Below are 21,467 nucleotides of genomic sequence, written 5' to 3' on the forward strand. Positions count from 1 at the left end.
GCCCACTGAATGCTCCCACCGTGGTCATAAATCTTGCAGTTAATTGACCTATGATCAGTTAGATTAGACATTGAATTATGGTCACCCTGGGGTCAGGAACCGGCTCACTTAACTCTTCATCTGCTCTGGTGGAGTTCAGCGACGGAACATTCACAAAGCATGGAAGGGCTTCCTCTTGAAAAATGTCCTGTCATCTGCTAAAGATGGAGTAGGTGGTGGAGAACTGGTAGCAGGGGATGACTAATTGTGCCTCCCTGGTACTTGACCAGTGACCAGAGGTAACCAGAGGTCAGACCAGTCATGGTGGAAGATAAATGCCAGAGAAAACTGAAAAACAAAAAGTAATACTAGAGACATTTGTGAAAAACAAGTACAACAGAGGAGTTAAAATTGTCCCTTTCTGGAGCCACAGCGGCCCTTGTCCTTCTCTCCTCCACATGTTCTTCTTTTAGGTTTTGTGAGAGTAGATCCGTATTAATGTACACTCTTGGCACTTTATTAGGAAGAGGATCTGGACCATCTGGTATTTTTTCACTATGATCAAACAGCTCCAGGTTACTGAGCAAGCATGAACTCTCTAGCACCTGCGCAGTGCGGCTCGGCTCTTAGGGCCCTTTTCCATTAGCAATCGCTAGCGTTCGCGCTAAACGCTAGCGATTGCGATTCAGCAAAGTTCCAAATTCTTCCGGTGATTGCGATCGCGATTTTGCTATGCAATGCACTGCATAGCAAAATCGCAGCAAAAATCACGCGATCGCGATTAAGTAAAAAACGAATCGCGGTAGTGGAAATTACCTACCGCGATGCCTATGTTATTTGGCAAACCGTAGCGATTTAAAAATCACTAGCGGTTTGCGATTTTGCGATTCAGCATCGCAATCGCCGCTAGTGGAAAAGGGCCCTAGGGTTCGTTCACACTATGAGCGTTTGCGTGTTTTTTTTAAGCACTGGCGATTTTAGAAAACTCCCCAAAATCGTTTGTGCAATGATTCCCTATGACAGTGTTCACATGTGCATGTTTACGATTTTACTAAAATCGCAAACGCGCGACATGTACCATTTTCTGAGCGCTTTGGCTCAATGGAAGGTATAGGGAAATCGCAAAGCGCTTGCAAAAGCGCTTTATATAGAGATTTCCCGATCGCTTCCATGAATAAATACATTGTATTTATTCATTTCTGGGTGAAAGAGTTCATTTCCTGGCTGACGTCAGGAAGTGAAAAAAAAAGAAAAACTACGCTGAGCAAAAGCGCCTAGAAAAGCTCTTTACAAAACTCCCAATAAATCGCTCAGCGCTGGCGATTTATAATGTGAAGAAGGCCTTACACACTGCCGGCAGCGCGAAGAGGAAGAGGGTCCTGTCAACAGCGGAGGATCATGGAAGACTCTGGAGTATCCAGACCTTTCCCCCCTACTGGTGTATGTCACTGTTTCTTTTTAAAGGACAACTGTAATGAGAGGAATATGGAGGCTGATATTTACTCCCTGTTAAACAATACCAGTTGCCTGGCAGCCCTGCTGATCTCTTTGGCTGCAGTAGAGTCTGAATAACACCAGAAAGAAGCCTGCAGCTAGTCCTGTCAGATCTGACAATAATGTCAGAAGCACTTCATCTGCTGCATGCTTGTTCAGGGGCTATGGCTAAAATTATTAGAGGCAGAGGATCAGCAAGATTGCCAGGCAACTGGCAGACTGAACTCAGAACTTCCTTCCTGCTCTACAAGATATGTAACAGCATAATAACATTTGAAGAAAATCGATTATTTCTTACAGTTGATACAAATCCTAAAACAAATCTGCAGTGTTTCTACTTCCTGCTTTCACGGAAGCAGACATATTGTTAACATCCTGTGCTTTCAAATTAGCTTATCTGCTATGGCAGCCAGCTGACACAGGGGAGAGACCAAATTACAACTTGTGCTTAGTCACAGATGAGTGGGAATTAAACGGGCTAAACTCTCTAAACACATGCAGGGGGGCATTTCTCTGTGTTTTCCTTTTGTCCTGTGCAAGAGTTCAGGTCCACTTTAACTGGAAATAAATACAGCCCGGCCCGCCCATGAGGCAGGGTGAGGCGGGTTCCTCAGGCGGTAGAAGTGTGTGTGTGTCTGGGGGGTGGGGGTGCCGAGCTGGAGGGGTAGCAGGCAGGAAGGGGAGGAGCGGGCACAGCGGTGGGCCGGGTCCACCTCTCCCTCACCTGAGTCCCCCGTCCGCTCTCCCCCTCCAGCTATTACCACAGTGTAGTAGGCTGCCCACTGTACTGTACTGTACCAACCCCCCCTCCCCACCGCTGTGCCCACTGCTCCCCTTACTGCCTGCTACCCTCCAGGCTGCCTATACTGGGGGCAATTATTCTACCCCGGGGGAGGGGGCATCTTCACAAGTTTGCCTCAGGCAACAAAAAGTCTAGAACCGACCCTCGCCACCTTCTTGCAATGCTGCCCACTTGAGCGACATTGTAGGAAGTGATGAGCGGTGGTGCACATGCTGGAACGCGGAAGGAAGAGGCGAGTAATTGCTCCACACCCGACGCCTGGCATATGTTCTCGCTCAGTGACGTAGTTAAGGAGCTGTGGGCCCCGATGCAAGTTTTACAATGGGGCCCCCCAAGCACTCTATGCATAACAATTGATACGGCACACCAAAACCTGCCAATGGCAACTACAGTATGAGAGGTGCAAGAAGGGAATGGGGAACAGTTTGTTAATGATTACCACTATTCAAAGTATCAATAGAAGTGATTATTATGAGCACAGGATTAATAAAGTGCTAATACTACAGTTGAGGGAGAGTCCTGTTCCTGCTGCGCAATTAGCTGGAGCTGGAGAGAGGACGGGGGACCCAGGTGAGTAAGGGGGGTCCGACCCACCTCCCCACCGCTGTGACCGCTGCCCCCCTTCCTGGCTACTACCTACTCCAAGCTACCTTGGGGCAACTATACTACCTGGGGGGGGGGGGGGGTGCGGCATCCTCACAAGTTTGCCTCAGGCGGTAAGTCTAGAGCCGGCCCTGCACCTAACACCCCCCCCTCTCTCCCCCATCTACGCACCTGACACCTAACCCCCTTCCCCCCCCCCCCCCACACTAAAAATCAACCTACCTGACACTTAACTTTCCACCCCCCCTAAAACGACCTGCCTAACCCCACCACCTGCAAGAAAAAGTAAGTTCTCGGGCACTGTGCCATAGGCGGCATTGAGCCAATACGAACCATTTATTTATTGTATTTATAAAGCGGCAACATATTAGATACTAACCAGCACCCACTATTTATCGGGCGCTGGATTTGTAATGGTTAAGGGCTCTGCTTTGGCGCTTTGAGTCCGCCAGGAGAAAAGCGCTATATAAGTGTTTGTTTGCCTTTAAAATACGGCTGAATGCCGACACTTCTATAGGTGCCTAAGGTGGTGCCCAAACTTAAGGCACTAGCAGGCACCTTAATTGCCTACTTCAACCAAGAATGCGTCAGAAACACTGTAAAAAGTAATAATATTCAAGAAAAAAAATAAAATGAAAATACATTGATGATCAGTATTATTACTAGTGTAGTGGGCCTCACACAACTATTTCCCATTCAAAAGAGTCTCCAAGCCAGTGGCGTAGCTAAGGAGCTGTGGGCCCCGATGCAAGTTTTACAATGGGGCCCCCCAGGCACTCTATACATAACAATTGTTACTGGGGCACCAAAACCTGCCAATGGCAACTACAGTGTCAGAGGTGCAAGAAGGGGATGGAGAAGAGCTTGTTAATGTTTACCACTACTCAATGTATATATAGAAGTGATTATTATGAGCACAGGACCAATAGAGAGCTAATACTGTAGTTGAGGGAGGGCCCTTCGGGGCCCCTCTGGCCCAAGGGCCCCGATGCGGTCGCTACCGCTGCACCCCCTATTGCTACGCCCCTGCTCCAAGCTACAGGTTCAGCCACATTTCAGAAAGTTAGGAGTTATGAAGCCCTCATCCTGAAAACAACTCACACTGAACAAAGCCAGTATTAAATGATGAGTTTTTATCATACACGTGTATTTATCATACCCGTGTATTTATTTATGCAGTCTGCCCTATATCCCTAGACAAATCAACTGTGGGCTCCCACTTGCCACATCCAAGATGGCGGCGGGAAGGTGACGGCCGCGCGATAGCTCCGGGCTTCCCGCGAAGCTTCGTGCAGTCATTACGCACGCGCCGCGCTACTTCCGCCCTCTTTCTCTTCTCGCTTCCCAGCTGGTCGAGGTGCAACTTTCCTTCGGTCGTCCCGAATCCGGGTTCATCCGACACCAAAACCGGCCCGAGAGAAGCGGAGTGTCCCTAGTCCGGCACAGACATGCCTCCTAAGTTCGACCCCAACGAAATTAAAATCGGTACGTGAGGCGGAACGGGGGAATGAGAGCCGAGCAGCCGAGGCCCCCCGGGCCAGCCGCAGCGCGGAGAGGGCAGAGTCACGTGTCTGCCTGGTAATGTAACCTCTGGAGGGGGGAGGGGACAGCTGATGGACACAGCCTGACTGCATTGTGTTTCTATATGTGTAAGAAATATGATTATTATTAGGAGGGGTCATGATAGCTCTCAACAGTCCCTATTTTGAAGGGACAGTCCCTATTTGGGAGCCCTGTCCCTCTTTCAGGACTTTGTCCCTCCTTTCTTTGTGAATTTATGTCTTTACTAAAATGTTTGTTTGACTCTAAACCTTTTATTCCCATCCTTTAAATTGATCTATTACTCATTTAAAAATGTTAATATGAAGGAAATGAGTCTGGGATAGAAAGGACCAGTGTAGTTTAAATTTATAAAACCTATTTTTTTATGAAATCTTTATGTGATCAGGGGTGTGGCTTAAAGGACTTTCAAGGCCAAATGTTCCACCAAAAAACAAAGTTAGATACCTGTATAACTTTGGTGGACATGGAGGACGCCGTCCGTGCCGTTCCCTGCCTCTCTCCCCGAATGGCTCCTGACCCCACGGCCAGGGTCGGGCTCTGATGCCTGTATAAAGATGGGCTGCGCACTGCGCAGCACTAGGGACAACCCCCTGATCCACGCAACAGGCTGTTTCCTGTAGCGTGGATCGGGGGGTTGGCCCTAGAGCTGCGCAGCCGCAGTATCGGCCACGTGGAGTGCGCGGCCGGCGTCGGCTGCCATCTTTATACAGGCATCAGAGCCTGGCCGTGGGGTCAGGAGCCATTTGGGGGGATATTGAGGCGGGGATCCAGCGGAACTTCGCGGATGGCGTCCTCCGTGTCCACCAGTTGTACAGGTATCTTAACTTTTTTATTTTTTGGTGGAACATTTGGCCTCGAAGTGTGTCCCTCTTTCTCATCTCAAAGTAGGGAGGTATGGGTCATTGATGTAGGACTACACTACAAAATGAAGTGAGGAAATTCATTTGAGTGACCTGTGAGGGTCTTTGGTACTCCTTGGGCAGCCTTTGGAATTCCAAACGTTTCCTACTAGTTCGGAAGTTGAGCGTATCTGTACCGCAAATGCATAGACCTGTGTGTGCGGATCTGTTTGTCTTTGGAATTACTTTGGGGTTAAAGGGGTTCTGTGGAGTCCTGCAATAAGCAAAAACCGACCCTTGCCTCGGGCTTCTATCAGCCCCTTGTAGCTGTCAGGTCCCGTGCTGTTGTCCTCCTCCAATCACTTGTTGTTTGCCGCCTGTCCCAGTCTGACGCGTCATGCGGCTGTAGCCATGTGCGCTCGCGACTCCGGGAGCTAACTGCGCAGTTCAAGAAAACCTTGTACTGCGCAGTGAGCTCCTGGAGATTTCAGTGCCTGGCTCTGTCGCCAGCTGCTGCGTGGCCCTGGCTGTGCGCATATTTGTTTGCACTCCCGTGAACTCTACTCCGCTGGACGCTCCCGCCACAGGAGTGCAATCAATGACCGTAGCCGGCGATGGAGCCAGTCGCTGAAAATAAAACTGATCAGAGGTGCTAGTTTAGGGGACCCAGCAGGAAACCTCAGAGGACAGTTCTCCAATCACAGCATACGCTACAGCACAAAGCGTTGTGATTGGCCGTATAGTGTTGGCGTATTTACAACAACCTATCGGAAACTAAAGTTGTAGATGGTGCCGTCCACTCAATCACGTTAGCGGGATTTCCCTGTAAAGTTTCCTGTTAGATCCGCTAAAGCAGACTAGTGCATGATTGTGTGCAGCGGTAACAGCGTTTGATTTCCTGATTACGATGGACCTCAGGACTATGTTCTTACGTGTGTGTTGCTGCTGTCTATTGGCAATCGGTGGGCAGGCAATAGGGCTTTTAAATGGTTGATCGGTGGCCAGTCGCATGCTTATCCTTACCCCTTTCACTCCTCCATTCTGCCCTGCACAGCCACCCGCCACTATGCTGGTCTGTCGGTGACCTAGTGTATTCCAGTGGTGAGCTAAGAGCATCATCCGTCTTAGGAAACAGGGTCTGTCTGCATGTGACTGATCCTGTGCCGAAAGAAGGGAGACACATTGCAGTGCGGAGAGGGAATCTGTACCCTCAAAATAAGGCCTGAAACTGTAGCTTTAGTCAGGCAGGCCCAAGACTTTTATATAGATTGCCTCCATATTTCCCATGACAGTCAAAGCAAGAATTGTGAGATCCTGTTTATAGCTAGTATTTGCTGCCTCCTATGTTAAGGTGGCCATACATTAGTTGATGTGCTGCCAGATCAACAATTAGATCATTGCTGATCAGAGAGGCATCGATTGCCTGCCCACATACTACACACCAATTTACAATGGATTTCAGAATGCAGTCTTTGGATATTGTCCTGCTGCCGCCCCCTAGTGTCTAGTGTGTGTCCTCAGTATGCAGTGTTCAAGACACGCCGGCACAAATCCTGGCCCTGTTACCGCAAGCGCCTGTACCATGTGACACCAGTTGCGTGCGCTGATGTCACATGGTAGAGGTGTTTGCGTTAGGTGAGGCTTCAACGCTGCATGGGGGGGGACCTGCCTATACCATTGGGCGGCAGGATGTTGAAGCAGTTACTGTCACACACCCGATCTAGCCCTTTAAACGTGAATTTCCAGAATTCCCGATTGTTTCAGACAGAAATCTATCTAAAGATTGAACGGCCATGTTGCAGGACAGATTCTCCTTCGATTTAAAAAAAAATCAGTTTAGGTGGTTGATCAGTCCACAACATTGAGCCATGTATGCCCCCCTAGCCACTTGCGGCTATGCCAGTCTAGCATGTGGCTGGCTATAGATCAGCGGTGAGCTTAGAGCGACCTCATCATATGAAACAGGGCTTCTCTCTGCATTGGGTTCTGCGCACAAAGATTGAGAACACAGCTGCCTGTACAGGTGTAGCTGCTCACATGCTGTCCTATTCTGTATTTATTTGTATCTGTCCTCCTTTTCAGTCTACCTGAGATGCACTGGTGGAGAGGTAGGAGCCACCTCAGCTCTGGCCCCCAAAATCGGACCTCTAGGTTTGGTAAGTTTATGAACTTCAGCTAAATGTTGCTATGACATGTTAGTGTGGTGTATAGTCAGCTTCACTCTTCTGCCTGCACTACTGTGTCATTCTTCCAATGGTGGGAATGACACAGTAGTGCAGGCAGAAACACACACAGTGCGCAGACCGCCATGTTTAATGGAACGCAGTGTGACCGTGTCCAGGAGGTCCCGATGCTCCCACCTCCACCCCCACAGCTGCACTTTGACATGTTGAAGGTAGTACACAGTTGATGATCCAACACTGAATGTTGTCGTTGCCAGAAATACAATAAATCATTTTGGCTATGGACGGATGGTCCACGTTCTGATTGGTCTGCCATTCCAGAAACACACATACACACGTCGGGTATCTACTGAGTGGCTAGCCTGTACTGACCTTCTTATTCTGTCGGCCAGAGATGCGTGTGTACAGAACTCTGCATTGCACCCCCGCCTGAAGGCTTGAGTCCCAATCGTGTTGGTCCTCCTGTGGGTGTATGTCCCTTTAGAAATGTACTTTGTGTGTTTTGTAAGTCTCGCTAGTGTAGGTCACTTGCAAAAAGTTCTGTTCAGGATGCAGTAGTGTAGTTAGCATTGGGAAGGTAGGATACCTAGTATTGACAAGGTAGGAAGCAGTAGTGTAGCTAGTATTGGGAAGGTAGGATGCGGTAGTGTAGCTAGCATTGGGAAGGTTTTCAGTAATGTCATGGGCTTGGTGCACGTTCTCCTTTGCAGTGTATGCAATTGATTTGTGCATAAAGTGAATGTATAGAAATGACGTGAAAGCATTATTCTAGTAAGTATTATAGAGCCATGCGGCAGCCACCCGCCACTATGCTGGTCTGTCGGTGACCTAGTGTATTCCAGTGGTGAGCTAAGAGCATAATCCGTCTTAGGAAACAGGGTCTGTCTGCATGTGACCGATCCTGTGCCGAAAGGCCGGAGACACTCTGCGGAGCAGGGAGGGAATCTGCAGTAGTGTAGCTAGCATTGGGAAGGTAGGATGCAGTAGTGTAGCTAGCATTGGGAAGGTAGGATGCAGTAGTGTAGCTAGCATTGGGAAGGTAGGATGCAGTAGTGTAGCTAGCATTGGGAAGGTAGGATGCAGTAGTGTAGCTAGCATTGGGACGGTAGGATGCAGTAGTGTAGCTAGCATTGGGAAGGTAGGATGCAGTAGTGTAGCTAGCATTGGGACGGTAGGATGCAGTAGTGTAGCTAGCATTGGGAAGGTAGGATGCAGTAGTGTAGCTAGCATTGGGACGGTAGGATGCAGTAGTGTAGCTAGCATTGGGACGGTAGGATGCAGTAGTGAAGCTAGCATTGGGACGGTAGGATGCAGTAGTGTAGCTAGCATTGGGAAGGTAGGATGCAGTAGTGTAGCTAGCATTGGGACGGTAGGATGCAGTAGTGAAGCTAGCATTGGGACGGTAGGATGCTGTAGTGAAGCTAGCATTGGGAAGGTAGGATGCAGTAGTGTAGCTAGCATTGGGACGGTAGGATGCAGTAGTGAAGCTAGCATTGGGAAGGTAGGATGCAGTAGTGTAGCTAGCATTGGGAAGATAGGATGCAGTAGTGAAGCTAGCATTAGGAAGGTAGGATGCAGTAGTGTAGCTAGCATTGGGAAGGTAGGATGCAGTAGTGTAGCTAGCATTGGGAAGGTAGGATGCAGTAGTGTAGCTAGCATTGGGAAGGTAGGATGCAGTAGTGCAGCTAGCATTGGGAAGGTAGGATGCAGTAGTGTAGCTAGCATTGGGAAGGTAGGATGCAGTAGTGTAGCTAGCATTGGGACGGTAGGATGCAGTAGTGTAGCTAGCATTGGGACGGTAGGATGCAGTAGTGAAGCTAGCATTGGGAAGGTAGGATGCAGTAGTGTAGCTAGCATTGGGACGGTAGGATGCAGTAGTGAAGCTAGCATTGGGAAGGTAGGATGCAGTAGTGTAGCTAGCATTGGGACGGTAGGATGCAGTAGTGAAGCTAGCATTGGGAAGGTAGGATGCAGTAGTGTAGCTAGCATTGGGAAGATAGGATGCAGTAGTGAAGCTAGCATTAGGAAGGTAGGATGCAGTAGTGTAGCTAGCATTGGGAAGGTAGGATGCAGTAGTGTAGCTAGCATTGGGAAGGTAGGATGCAGTAGTGTAGCTAGCATTGGGAAGGTAGGATGCAGTAGTGCAGCTAGCATTGGGAAGGTAGGATGCAGTAGTGTAGCTAGCATTGGGAAGGTAGGATGCAGTAGTGTAGCTAGCATTGGGAAGGTAGGATGCAGTAGTGTAGCTAGCATTGGGAAGGTAGGATGCAGTAGTGTAGCTAGCATTGGGAAGGTAGGATGCAGTAGTGTAGCTAGCATTGGGAAGGTAGGATGCAGTAGTGTAGCTAGCATTGGGAAGGTAGGATGCAGTAGTGTAGCTAGCATTGGGAAGGTAGGATGCAGTAGTGTAGCTAGCATTGGGAAGGTAGGATGCAGTAGTGTAGCTAGCATTGGGAAGGTAGGATGCAGTAGTGAAGCTAGCATTGGGAAGGTAGGATGCAGTAGTGTAGCTAGCATTGGGACGGTAGGATGCAGTAGTGAAGCTAGCATTGGGAAGGTAGGATGCAGTAGTGTAGCTAGCATTGGGACGGTAGGATGCAGTAGTGAAGCTAGCATTGGGACGGTAGGATGCTGTAGTGAAGCTAGCATTGGGAAGGTAGGATGCAGTAGTGTAGCTAGCATTGGGACGGTAGGATGCAGTAGTGAAGCTAGCATTGGGAAGGTAGGATGCAGTAGTGTAGCTAGCATTGGGAAGATAGGATGCAGTAGTGAAGCTAGCATTAGGAAGGTAGGATGCAGTAGTGTAGCTAGCATTGGGAAGGTAGGATGCAGTAGTGTAGCTAGCATTGGGAAGGTAGGATGCAGTAGTGTAGCTAGCATTGGGAAGGTAGGATGCAGTAGTGTAGCTAGCATTGGGAAGGTAGGATGCAGTAGTGTAGCTAACATTGGGAAGGTAGGATGCAGTAGTGTAGCTAGCATTGGGACGGTAGGATGCAGTAGTGTAGCTAGCATTGGGACGGTAGGATGCAGTAGTGAAGCTAGCATTGGGAAGGTAGGATGCAGTAGTGTAGCTAGCATTGGGACGGTAGGATGCAGTAGTGGAGCTAGCATTGGGAAGGTAGGATGCAGTAGTGAAGCTAGCATTGGGAAGGTAGGATGCAGTAGTGAAGCTAGCATTGGGAAGGTAGGATGCAGTAGTGTAGCTAGCATTGGGAAGGTAGGATGCAGTAGTGTAGCTAGCATTGGGAAGGTAGGATGCAGTAGTGTAGCTAGCATTGGGAAGGTAGGATGCAGTAGTGTAGCTAGCATTGGGAAGGTAGGATGCAGTAGTGTAGCTAGCATTGGGAAGGTAGGATGCAGTAGTGTAGCTAGCATTGGGAAGGTAGGATGCAGTAGTGTAGCTAGCATTGGGAAGGTAGGATGCAGTAGTGTAGCTAGCATTGGGAAGGTAGGATGCAGTAGTGTAGCTAGCATTGGGAAGGTAGGATGCAGTAGTGTAGCTAGCATTGGGAGGGTAGGATGCAGTAGTGTAGCTAGCATTGGGAGGGTAGGATGCAGTAGTGTAGCTAGCATTGGGAAGGTAGGATGCAGTAGTGTAGCTAGCATTGGGAAGGTAGGATGCAGTAGTGTAGCTAGCATTGGGAAGGTAGGATGCAGTAGTGTAGCTAGCATTGGGAAGGTAGGATGCAGTAGTGTAGCTAGCATTGGGAAGGTAGGATGCAGTAGTGTAGCTAGCATTGGGAAGGTAGGATGCAGTAGTGTAGCTAGCATTGGGAAGGTAGGATGCAGTAGTGTAGCTAGCATTGGGAAGGTAGGATGCAGTAGTGTAGCTAGCATTGGGAGGGTAGGATGCAGTAGTGTAGCTAGCATTGGGAAGGTAGGATGCAGTAGTGTAGCTAGCATTGGGAAGGTAGGATGTCACATGATTTTAATGTGTTTAATTTTTTTCTTGTCCCTTTTTAGTCTCCCAAAAAAGTTGGTGATGACATTGCCAAGGCAACCGGTGACTGGAAGGGTCTGAGGATCACTGTCAAGCTGACCATCCAGAACAGACAGGCTCAGGTAATTCCCCCTGGAGGTTTTTAGGTGTTCGCTGTTGTGCTGCTGGGATAGTTACCTCTAAAGTATTGCTCTGTAGCTTGATCTGGCTGAGAGGAGTTTGGTAGACTTGAGAGCGAGGTAGGCAGTGACTGAACTAATCTGCTTTCACTTGCCCAGACTTTAGAGGAGCTGCCAATTAGCAACTGGCCTGCTTCTACTGAGGTCCTGATTGGTCATCTTTATTTGTAGCGACCCCAAAGTGAGGGCCCATTCACTCTAGGGCGATTAGCGGGTGATTGCTGTGAATCGCCAGAAATGTTTAAAGCGCTAGTGCACCCTATGGCGGTGATTGTCGCCTATTGCGGGCGTTTTGTGATCGATGAACAGCAATTGTAAAACGTGTTGCCTGCAGCATTTTCTCACGATTCAGGAGTGATTGCGATAGTGCTGATCACTATTGATCTGATATGCGAGTGACCGGTTGTTTTACCGTGCTAATCGCTGTAAAATCACCTGCGCCAAATGGTAGGTTTTGTGCTTTAAAGTATGAATGGGCCCTGAGAGTGATATGGAGGCTGCTAGATTTCCTTCTAAACAATACCAGTTGCCTGGCAGCCCTGTTGATCTATTTGGCTACAGTAGTGTCTAAAACAAACATGCAGCTAATCCAGTCAAACTGATCTTCATGTTCGTTCAGGGTCTATGGCTAAAAGTATTGGGGCCGGTTTCTACTGAGCCAGCATGCGTGTTGAGATGCACGCCAGCTCTTGCAGAGATGAGTGCGCATTTGTATCCCTGTATCTGCACCATGTATGGATATAGGGATCCAGATGCTGTGGCAATTTCGTCCAGAATTGCACCGCCATGCTGTTGAACAGAGTGGGCGGAGTTTCCCCATCCAGCTCGGATGCAAAGAAACGCTACGTATCCTTACATGGTGGAAACGGCCCTTAGAGGTCCAGGTTCACCTGTACACCAGGCAATTTGCATTGTGTAAAAGGAAATGAAGAGAACAGCCTCCATTTACCCCTCACTTCAGCTTCCCTTGAAGGGGACCTGAACTCTTTCACAGGACAGAAGGAAAACCTAGAGAAATGCACTGTATTTAGAGAGTTTAGCCTGTCTAATTTCCCCCTAGTATGTGACTAATCTCAACTGTAAATTAATCCCTCAGGTGTGTCAGCTGACTGCCATGGCAGAGAGCTAATTGGTAAAGACAATTAACCCTATGTCTGCTTCCATGAAAGCAGGAAGCCAACATAATGCAAATTTATTGCAGGTCGTGTTCAGTAATGTCGTGGGTTTGGTGCAAGTTCTCCTTTGCAGTGTATGCAATTGATTGGTGCATAAAGTGTGAATGTATGGAAATGACGTGAAAGCATTATTCTAGTAAGTATTATAGAGCCATGTGGCAGCCACCTGCCACTATGCTGGTCTGTCGGTGACCTAGTGTATTCCAGTGGTGAGCTAAGAGCATAATCCGTCTTAGGAAACAGGGTCTGTCTGCAGGTGACCGATCCTGTGCCGAAAGGCCAGAGACACTCTGCGGAGCAGGGAGGGAATCTGCAGCCTCAGGATGCACAAGAGGCATGTCTGACTCCTTGTATATGCTGTATGGAGTGGCTGGACAGTGTAATGGTTAAGGGCTCTGCCTCTGACACAGGAGACCTGGGTTCAAACCTCAGCAAATCTCAGCTCTGCCTGTTCAGTAAGCCAGCACCTGCCTCAGTAGGAGACCTTGGGCAAGTCTCCCTAACACTGCTACTGCCTATAGTGTCCTAGTGGCTGCAGCTCCGGTGTTTTGAGTCCGCCAGGAGAAAAGCGCAATATAAATGTTCTGTTTGGTCAGTATAACAGTGAGGAGTATATGGGAAACTATCCGGAGTCTCTGCATAACGACCTGGATTCTGATCCATTCATGAAGGGCTACGGTCCAATGCAAGTCACAGCAAAGCAATTGCAATGCACCCACATTTGTGGTGATTCAGCTTTTTGCAGAGCGGTGCACAGCAGAGGCACGGGCATATGGGGGGGGGGGGGGGGGGCCTAGAGAGGGAGATCTTTAGCCTTTTGCAGAGTGGTGCACAGCAGATGTGACTTGCCAAACCTCCGGTCACCATCTTTTAAACATCCTGCAGCTCTCCTGCATCCATGTACGGCTCCTGGCGTGTCACCTGACCTGCATTGGGTCACATGCACACTTTGGGAGTTGTACACAGAGGATGCAGGAGAGCTGCAGGAAGTGTAGAAATAGGTGCACGGAGGTTTGGCAAGTTGCTTCTGCGCACCACGTTACATGGGGGAGGTAAGTGTTATTTTAGGGCCCGTTGCTTGACTTCTCAAGCAGGCAGCAAGCACACATCTGGCGTTGGGCAATCCCAGGGTATGCCGGATATTGGGGGTTTAAAGTGACGGTCTGAGGGGGGGGGGGTGTTAAGCCACTTCAGGCTTCCTCCTGCATCCCCGTCCTGTGCCTTTGCCACAACTCCGGTGGCTCCCAGTCTCCTCCGGTGAAGAGGCCGACCTCTCCAGGTCAGTATCTTCCTGCGTTTCACTGTGCGGCTCAGTCGCACTGTCATCCGGGCTGTTCTGCACATGCACAGAACTACTGCACCTGCGCAGTACAGTCCGGATGACATCAGCACGACTCGGAGCTGCTCGCGCAGGTGCAGTCTGCATCTTGTGCCGGAGAGGACCCCAGACCACCAGCATGGAGCGGAGCTGCAGCGAGGGCACAGGATGGCTGGCAGGGGCTGGAGGAAGCCCTGGGTTAGTCGATTTTTTTTTTTTATTTTCTGGCCTCGGATGTGTCCTTTAACTGTGATTGGCATAATTTGACCACCTGAAGTGCAGGCTGGATAATGGAGATTAACCGTGGATTGTAGAAGGCATTGGAGCTGAATTTCTTTCTTTTCTCAGATTGAGGTTGTGCCGTCTGCCTCTGCTCTGATCATCAAAGCCCTGAAGGAGCCACCACGTGACAGGAAGAAGGTGAAGAACAGTAAGTGTCCCCTTGTTTTATATTCCCTCACAGGGAATTGGGTTGAGGATGTCCTGTTTACGTACATTTTTAATATTCCCATACTCCTGAGAGTTGTGCAGAGTCTGAGTTGCACCCGGAGCAATCCTCCAGCTAGTGGAGTCAGAATGTCCCATAATTCAGAAGTATTAAAGCAACTCTCCTTCCGCTTCTTGCCACGGGTGTGTGGTTGAATTGTTTAGCCCCACGTGGCTCCCTACAGTGCTTAGTGTTTGAAGGAACCTATGTGTAAGGGAATAAAGGGATGCCTACCACCTTGTTATAGAATTGCAGCCATGACCACAAACAAGCTTTGCATTGGCTGGTGAAGTCATATGGGTAGAATAGTGTGGGCCTTGCCTACCCACCTGCATTTAAACCAGCATCTTAGTGTACCTCTAGCGAAAAGAAAGCCGCCTCCTTTGGATGCAACAAATTCCTTCTCCTCTTTAAGTAGCTAGTGATGCTTATTAGGCCATTTTCTTCTTCTCCCCCCCCCCCCCAAAGTAGTCAGTGACCCCATTAAGCAGCATCCTCACTCCAAGTGGTCACAGACCCACCCATTACATGTGTGCTGATATGTAACTGATGGCAATGCACAGAGGCTGGGGATGAATGCCGCGGCACCCAGTTTAAGAACCTGTTTTAAACCATTCTCATTGCCTGGCTGCCTTGCTGATCCTTTGCATCTAAGACTTTTAGCCAGACACTGAACAAGCATGCAGCACATCAGATGTTTGAAGTGTGACTGGATTAGCTCCATGCTTGTTTCAGGTGTGATTCTAACATTACTGCAACCAGAGATCAGCAGGACAGTCAGGCAACTGGTATTGTTTAAAAGGACCTGGCCGCCTACATAGCCTCACTACAGGTGTATGCAGGAGAACAGAGGCGCCAAAAGGATAAAAGGAAGCTAAATGAGCTTAAAAACCAAATTCTTGGTAAATAGAGGAGGTAGTGGTGGACTTGCCTCCTCCAAGTAGACACACATCTGTAGTAAACACAGTCAATATATTTTATTTATGAACTCCAAATAGGAGTTCATAAATAAAATATATTGACTGTGTGTACAGTCGTTGTGTGTCTACTTGGAGGAGGTAAGTCCACCACTACCTCCTCTATTTACCAAGAATTTGGTTTTTAAGCTCATTTAGCTTCCTTTTATCCTTTTGGCGCCTCTGTTCTCCTGCATAATATTGAGTCCACCCTGGGTGGAGGGTTGAACCCCTTTTTCTCATCTACAGAGAGCAACTTCTTATTCCTGAGTGGGGTCAGGAAAATCTCCCCACCTGCCTTTACAGTGGTTGCCTAATGGTAACCCTGGTTTGTGAGTATTAATATTTACTCTATCTAGTAACCATTTACCAGTACATATTACACTATTGGGGCTCTTGGTGTTCCTTGTTTTTATCTCGTCACTACAGGTGTAGTGTAATGTGAAAGGTCTTACACAAGCCCATCTGTGAACCCTGGCATAAGCTTAGAAACCCTCAGTATATGGTCTTCCAGTATTAGATAACTGCTCTCCTGAGTCTAGCCACCCGCCACTATGCCAGCCTGCTGTGACTGGGCATATTCCAGTGGTGCGCTGAGAGAGACCTCCCTCTTAGGAAACAGGTTCCCTCTGCCTGTGAGTGACTCTGTGCCGAAAGATCGGAGACACTAATGCATGATTGAGGCTTTGTGCTGTGTATGAGATGGTAGCTTTAGACTTGCATTCATTTTTATTTCTCTTTACAGTTAAACACAGCGGAAGCATCTCCATGGATGAAATAATCAGCATTGCTCGTCAGATGAGGCATCGCTCCCTGGCCAGAGAGCTTTCTGGTGGGTACACCAATAACTGACAACGTCAGGGCTTCACACCTGAGTAAAGTGGCACTAAGGGCTATTCACACTAGAGCGTTTTGCCGAGATTTCAGCAAAACTCTCAAACGCTAGCTCTTTTTAAAAGCGCTCGTGTAATAAAACCCTATGGGCCCGTTCTTGGCGATTCGCCCAAAAACGCAAACGCGTCGCCTGCACCATTTTCAGGCAATTTCCCGGCGGTCGCATTTCAGTGCTATGGGTGATCGTGGAAAAATCGCCAGTGTTCAGTTTTTGTTTGTTTTTTTTACCGCTGAAAAATCAATCGTGTGAATGGGCCCTAAAGGCAATACAAATACTGTCTTGCATAAGCTCTGAATTATTTGCATCCCATTGACGTCCATACTCGGAGTAGTGTTGCCATGGTTGCAGTTCAATCTTATGGCCAGGTTGGAATATTCCAAATTGAGGAAAAAACTTGCTCAGGTACTGGTCTACATTAATAGAAGTCTTCTAAGAGAAACATGCAGGGGGTGCAGCTGCTGGCTAGATGATTCCAGCTTGCATGCAAATTATACACAGCTTGGTTTTTGGCTGGCTTACTTCCAAGCTGCATACAGTTTGCATGCGAGCTGTAATTGGTCGGCCAGCAATGGCTCATGGGATGCTAGTATAACAATGCTCCGGCCTGGCTGCTGACGTGAGTGTTGTGCTTCTTGTAGGTACAATCAAGGAGATCCTGGGAACAGCTCAGTCCGTGGGCTGCAACGTCGACGGCCGACCCCCACATGATATCATTGACGATATTAACAGTGGCGCCGTGGAATGCCCATCAGTAAGTGCCTAATACAACTGCTGCTTAAAGCACAACTGAGGCAAGAGGGATATGGAGGCTGCTATATTTATCTTAAACCATACAGATTGCCTAGCTATCCTGCTGATCCAGTCTAATACGTTAAGCCACAAACCCTGAACAAGCATGGAGCAGATCAGGTGCTCTGAAGTGATTGGGTAGCTGCACGCTTGTGATTCAGCCACAAATTAAGCTTTTTGTGGGCAATGCTTGTTTTCAGTGAAAAACTAAAACCTACATTCTACAATTCCATCCCCTATACTTGTTAAAATAAACAGTACTACTGTACCATAGACAAAAACCACACATTTGTTCCGGCCATCACATTTAAATTGTACTCCTAGAACAATGGTGGCAATATATTTGGAATAGAGGTTTTTAACTTTTTGCTTGGGTTTTTTTTCGTACCTGATTAAGAATTACAAGCCCTTTGTTTTTTTTTTTTAAAAAAAGTAATATACCCATGACACACATTATACAAATCCTCTAAGGTATATATATTTTTTTACAGCCATTCTGTTTACTTTATTTATTATGAATGAACATGGCTCCTGATTTGGTGTATTCATATACTGGGACTTTGAATCTCCGAAGTGTGATGGTGCCCATACATGGTACAATTTGTTCATATATTCATTTTTTTATTTTGATAATTTCATTATTCCGCTACATCGACTATAAAGATTTTTCCAACATGTCCGATCGGATTTTTATTGAAAGACTGGATAATCTATTCTTGATCGACAAAAATGTAAACTTTCATTTGATCAATTTTCCTGTTTATTTTACAAAACATTTTTATTGTACAGTGTATGGGTATCTTAAAGTCCTGGGGTGCACAATCGATAGGCACACCTGCTGCTCATTGACAGGAAGTACTGGTACTTCCTGATTGTTAGCGACTCAAACTGGACGTATATAAACCTCATTCAAAAGGGAATAAATGTGGCGGCCTCCATATCACTCACTTCAGATGTCCTTTAAAATTGTGATGACTAGCAAAAGCCTCAACTTCATAACATTTCTTATTTTTTTTACAGAGCTAAATCTGCAACAGGATTTGAAGTGATCAATAAATATAAAAATATCTGAAATCTGTCTTCCTGAGTCATTTACTGCTGCGTGTTTCTTGTAGAGATCAGATCGGCACCATAGAGTAATTATAAGCTCTTTTTATTGGCAATCCACAGCTATAAATGCAACGTTTCAGGGCAACCGCCCCTTTGTCAAGCTGAGCTGTAAGCCATCAAACATGTACTGACAACACATCGCCTTATAAACCCATCATGGTGAAAAAGCAACCAATCAGTTATCCTAACATATCATCCAATCATAGAGTCCGTCCACAGAGCGGACCTAATGGGAAACTACACTGTTACTTTTCAATAGGTACATTCAAATGTGCATACACCCACTTCCCATACACTTACCAATGAGAAGCGCTGTGCTGGAACACCACAGTCAGGAAACGCCTGGCTGTCACTCCCAGCCGGCCGCCTATCCAGCGGACCTGATGGGGAACTTGCCACCCTGATGTGGGGTGGGCGGCGACTAAGAACCGCTTCCCACGTCCTGACTACAGCTAGTGAACGTGGAGAATCCTCCGCTATTCACTGCAGATGTAAAGAGGCATGCCCACAGCGCCAACCAATGGGAAGTGAACCTCCCTTTGTAAACAGTCATATGACATATAAAGCGTGCTTAAATGGCGCTAAGTAAAGCTAGTCTACTAAATCTGAAAAGACCTACGGGGATGGTGCAGGATACATTGTTACTGTTTGACATTTATGGGGACTATGGTCACTAGATGGCTACAGAATCACTAGGTGATCTGACTGCACACTATAGATCCACCAACTATGTATGCGTATCTCGCTATATGTACTGGGAGGCATCCTGAACCAAGAGACTGCTGTGTGGTTCTGGAATATCTGCATTCACCAATGCTGAGGGGTAGAGTGGTGCATGGGAAAAGGTGTATAAACAATTGAAATAGATGTATTTTAAGTCTGCTCCCTTTGCCAGCCCATAAATCGGGTGATAAATTCCTATACATAGAGCTGCTTTTACAAAGGCTCATGGAAGGAGACTGGAGCAAGATTAGAGCAGTTACTACCAGTTAGACTCCTCCTTTTTTAGTTAAAGGTTAACTGGACATAAATGTGAACTCAAACCTAACAAGTGAGGCTGAAGTAGAACAGTTGATCTTTGCTGAAAATGCATTTGATGGACTCCCAAGGCAAACACTTGTAATCTTCCAGCCCCAGAAGCCATCTCAGTCCCTCTCTGCAGCCCTGGTCCTCCTCGGTGTCCCTACTTGCCGCCTGTAATGATCGCGACCCACCGATGGGTTTGGCTCTTCTGCATCTAGCACAGCTACGTACCAGATGTGGACACACTAGCATGTTTGTAGGTACAGAAGAGCAGTCTCAATCATAACGATTGGCCAGTAGGGACACGGCTGTGGTGAAGGACTTAGATGGCTGAAAGAAGCCCCAGGTTAGTAATAGATTATAAGCATTTGCCTCGGTAGTCCTTTAACCTACCTGGTGGTATGATGAATTCAAGATTTTAGGGTCTAAAAGCAATAGTTTTTTAGCATGCTTTTTAGACCTAAAAATCATTCCACAATGAGATCTCCGCCAGCCCAGCATATACTTGCATCCCTGGCATCCAGAAATGCAATTCCCCTTCTGGGTGACACAGTAACCTTGTAGTAAGATTGCAGCCTGTCGTGATTACATGGTGATCTCACCAGAGGGATGCAGAGCCTCAGAGGACAGGAAGGAGACTGGCTACTGAAACCTGGATCTTAAGAGAGGGGAGTACAAATGCCTGCTGCACTCAGCAGAAACCACCTGTCTAACACACAAGTTGGGGTTACCAATCTGAGCTTTGCTTTTCTGCCCTAAGCCTGACTGAGGTTACTGCCAGGGAGGTTAATTCTTAATCCCCCAACCATCCTCCCGCTCCTTTACATTCAAATTTCCACTCAGTGCTAGAGACTTTAAGATGCTTACAATTTGCATGCAAGCAGGAGGGGGAAAAAATGTAGCTTGGATTTAGCCAACCAGCCAATGCTCTTCCTTGTATTTTTGATAGTTAGTAGCATCTTACTGACCATTTATACCGCAAATGTCAAATGCTGACATCCTGTCTTGGAGAAGCGTGGCATTTGTGTGATCACCTGATTTGCTGTGATCACAGAATGCTTTAGCACATGAGCATGACTAGCAAGTCAGACTTGCTTATCTATCGCCTGACCAAACTGATCACATGCTTCTCCATGAGTTCTAGACCTGACCATAAGTGTCAAACTACTGGTCAGGGGCATATCTACAAATCATTAGCACTTCAATGTTCACACCCTCTTCCTTGCTTACCCATGGTCCCCCCAGGGCCGGATTTGTGGAAAGGCCTCCTAGGCAGAGGCCTAGGGCGGAAGGGGCAGTTGGGGCGCCTGTTATGCAACCTAGCTATGTACCGTTACTGCCCGCTTGCTCCCCACTTTCACCCCCGCTTGTCTGTCTATGTGTGAGATGCAACTTTCCCTTACTCCGCTGCCGCTACAAGACCTGCAGCAACCAGTGTGGCCCCCAGTGATGAGTCAGGCGAGTGATGACCAATCACAGCACTGTATACTTCACACTTTCTTTATGTGAAGTATGCAGCGCCCTCATTGGTCACCACTCGCCTGACTCATCACTGGGGGCCACGCTGATTGGTGCAGGTCTGAGAGAGGAAAGCCCGGGCAGCGAGCAAGGGGAAGTTTGGGTCTTAATTAAAGGCAGAGAAGTGGAGGTGAAAGCAGGGAGTAAGCCGGCAGTAACAGCACCAGTTAATACACCAAGATGCGGGAGAGAAGGAAACGGAAAGCCGCCAGCGAGCAGGGCAGCAGACCCAGGGAAGCTGCTATCATCATACAGCATAAGGTGATCAGGTGAGTCATGGCAAATGTGCCTGCATATTTTCAGTGTGCTTGTACACACAATTAGGGCATATTGGTGCTGTCTCCGTGAGTGGCCGCCCCCTTTTCCCCGGCACCAGATTCAGACTGTAGCTAGCTGCATGACAGTCTATCATGTAGTGGGCTGTGCAGAAGCTCCAGCCACCCTCTCACTCCCAGGCTCGCATCTCTGGTTGTCGGCAACAGCTGCAGTCTGCCTTTCCCTCTCTGAAGCACACTAATACAGGGACAAGTGACATCCTGCAGACACCAGTGGTATGCCAGGTAAACGGCCCCCTCTTCCTCCCCTCTTGTCATTTTCTCACTGACCAGCTTTGA

The 21,467-nt window shown here is 47.9% G+C and overlaps 1 protein-coding gene and 4 non-coding genes across 5 annotated transcripts; all 5 read left to right on the forward strand.

The window, feature by feature from the left end:
• The first annotated feature begins 4,199 nt into the window (after positions 1–4,199).
• On the forward strand, positions 4,200–18,276 carry RPL12 (ribosomal protein L12). Its single transcript, XM_068248718.1, has 7 exons — positions 4,200–4,363; positions 7,363–7,436; positions 11,427–11,525; positions 14,424–14,505; positions 16,264–16,350; positions 17,052–17,164; positions 18,223–18,276. Exons 1-7 carry the CDS (start codon positions 4,327–4,329, stop codon positions 18,226–18,228), a joined length of 498 nt encoding a protein of 165 aa, XP_068104819.1. The 5' UTR covers positions 4,200–4,326; the 3' UTR covers positions 18,229–18,276.
• LOC137529218 (small nucleolar RNA SNORA65) lies at positions 6,338–6,463 on the forward strand. The gene has a single exon (XR_011023641.1). It is a non-coding gene; the product is annotated as a small nucleolar RNA SNORA65 (small nucleolar RNA).
• LOC137529217 (small nucleolar RNA SNORA65) lies at positions 8,264–8,389 on the forward strand. The gene has a single exon (XR_011023640.1). It is a non-coding gene; the product is annotated as a small nucleolar RNA SNORA65 (small nucleolar RNA).
• On the forward strand, positions 12,923–13,048 carry LOC137529219 (small nucleolar RNA SNORA65). The gene has a single exon (XR_011023642.1). It is a non-coding gene; the product is annotated as a small nucleolar RNA SNORA65 (small nucleolar RNA).
• On the forward strand, positions 16,064–16,188 carry LOC137529159 (small nucleolar RNA SNORA65). The gene has a single exon (XR_011023595.1). It is a non-coding gene; the product is annotated as a small nucleolar RNA SNORA65 (small nucleolar RNA).
• Positions 18,277–21,467: the final 3,191 nt, after the last annotated feature.

This window comes from Hyperolius riggenbachi, chromosome 8 (genome assembly GCF_040937935.1).
Source record: "Hyperolius riggenbachi isolate aHypRig1 chromosome 8, aHypRig1.pri, whole genome shotgun sequence".
In the NCBI taxonomy this organism is placed as follows: Eukaryota; Metazoa; Chordata; class Amphibia; order Anura; family Hyperoliidae; genus Hyperolius; species Hyperolius riggenbachi.

Coding starts and splice junctions, on each gene's coding strand:
- RPL12 (XM_068248718.1), top strand. CDS start 4,327: ATGCCTCCTAAGTTCGACCCCAACGAAATTAAAATCG. Junction 4,364..7,362: donor CCCCAACGAAATTAAAATCG/GTACGTGAGGCG, acceptor CCTCCTTTTCAG/TCTACCTGAGATGCACTGGT. Junction 11,526..14,423: donor TCCAGAACAGACAGGCTCAG/GTAATTCCCCCT, acceptor TTCTTTTCTCAG/ATTGAGGTTGTGCCGTCTGC.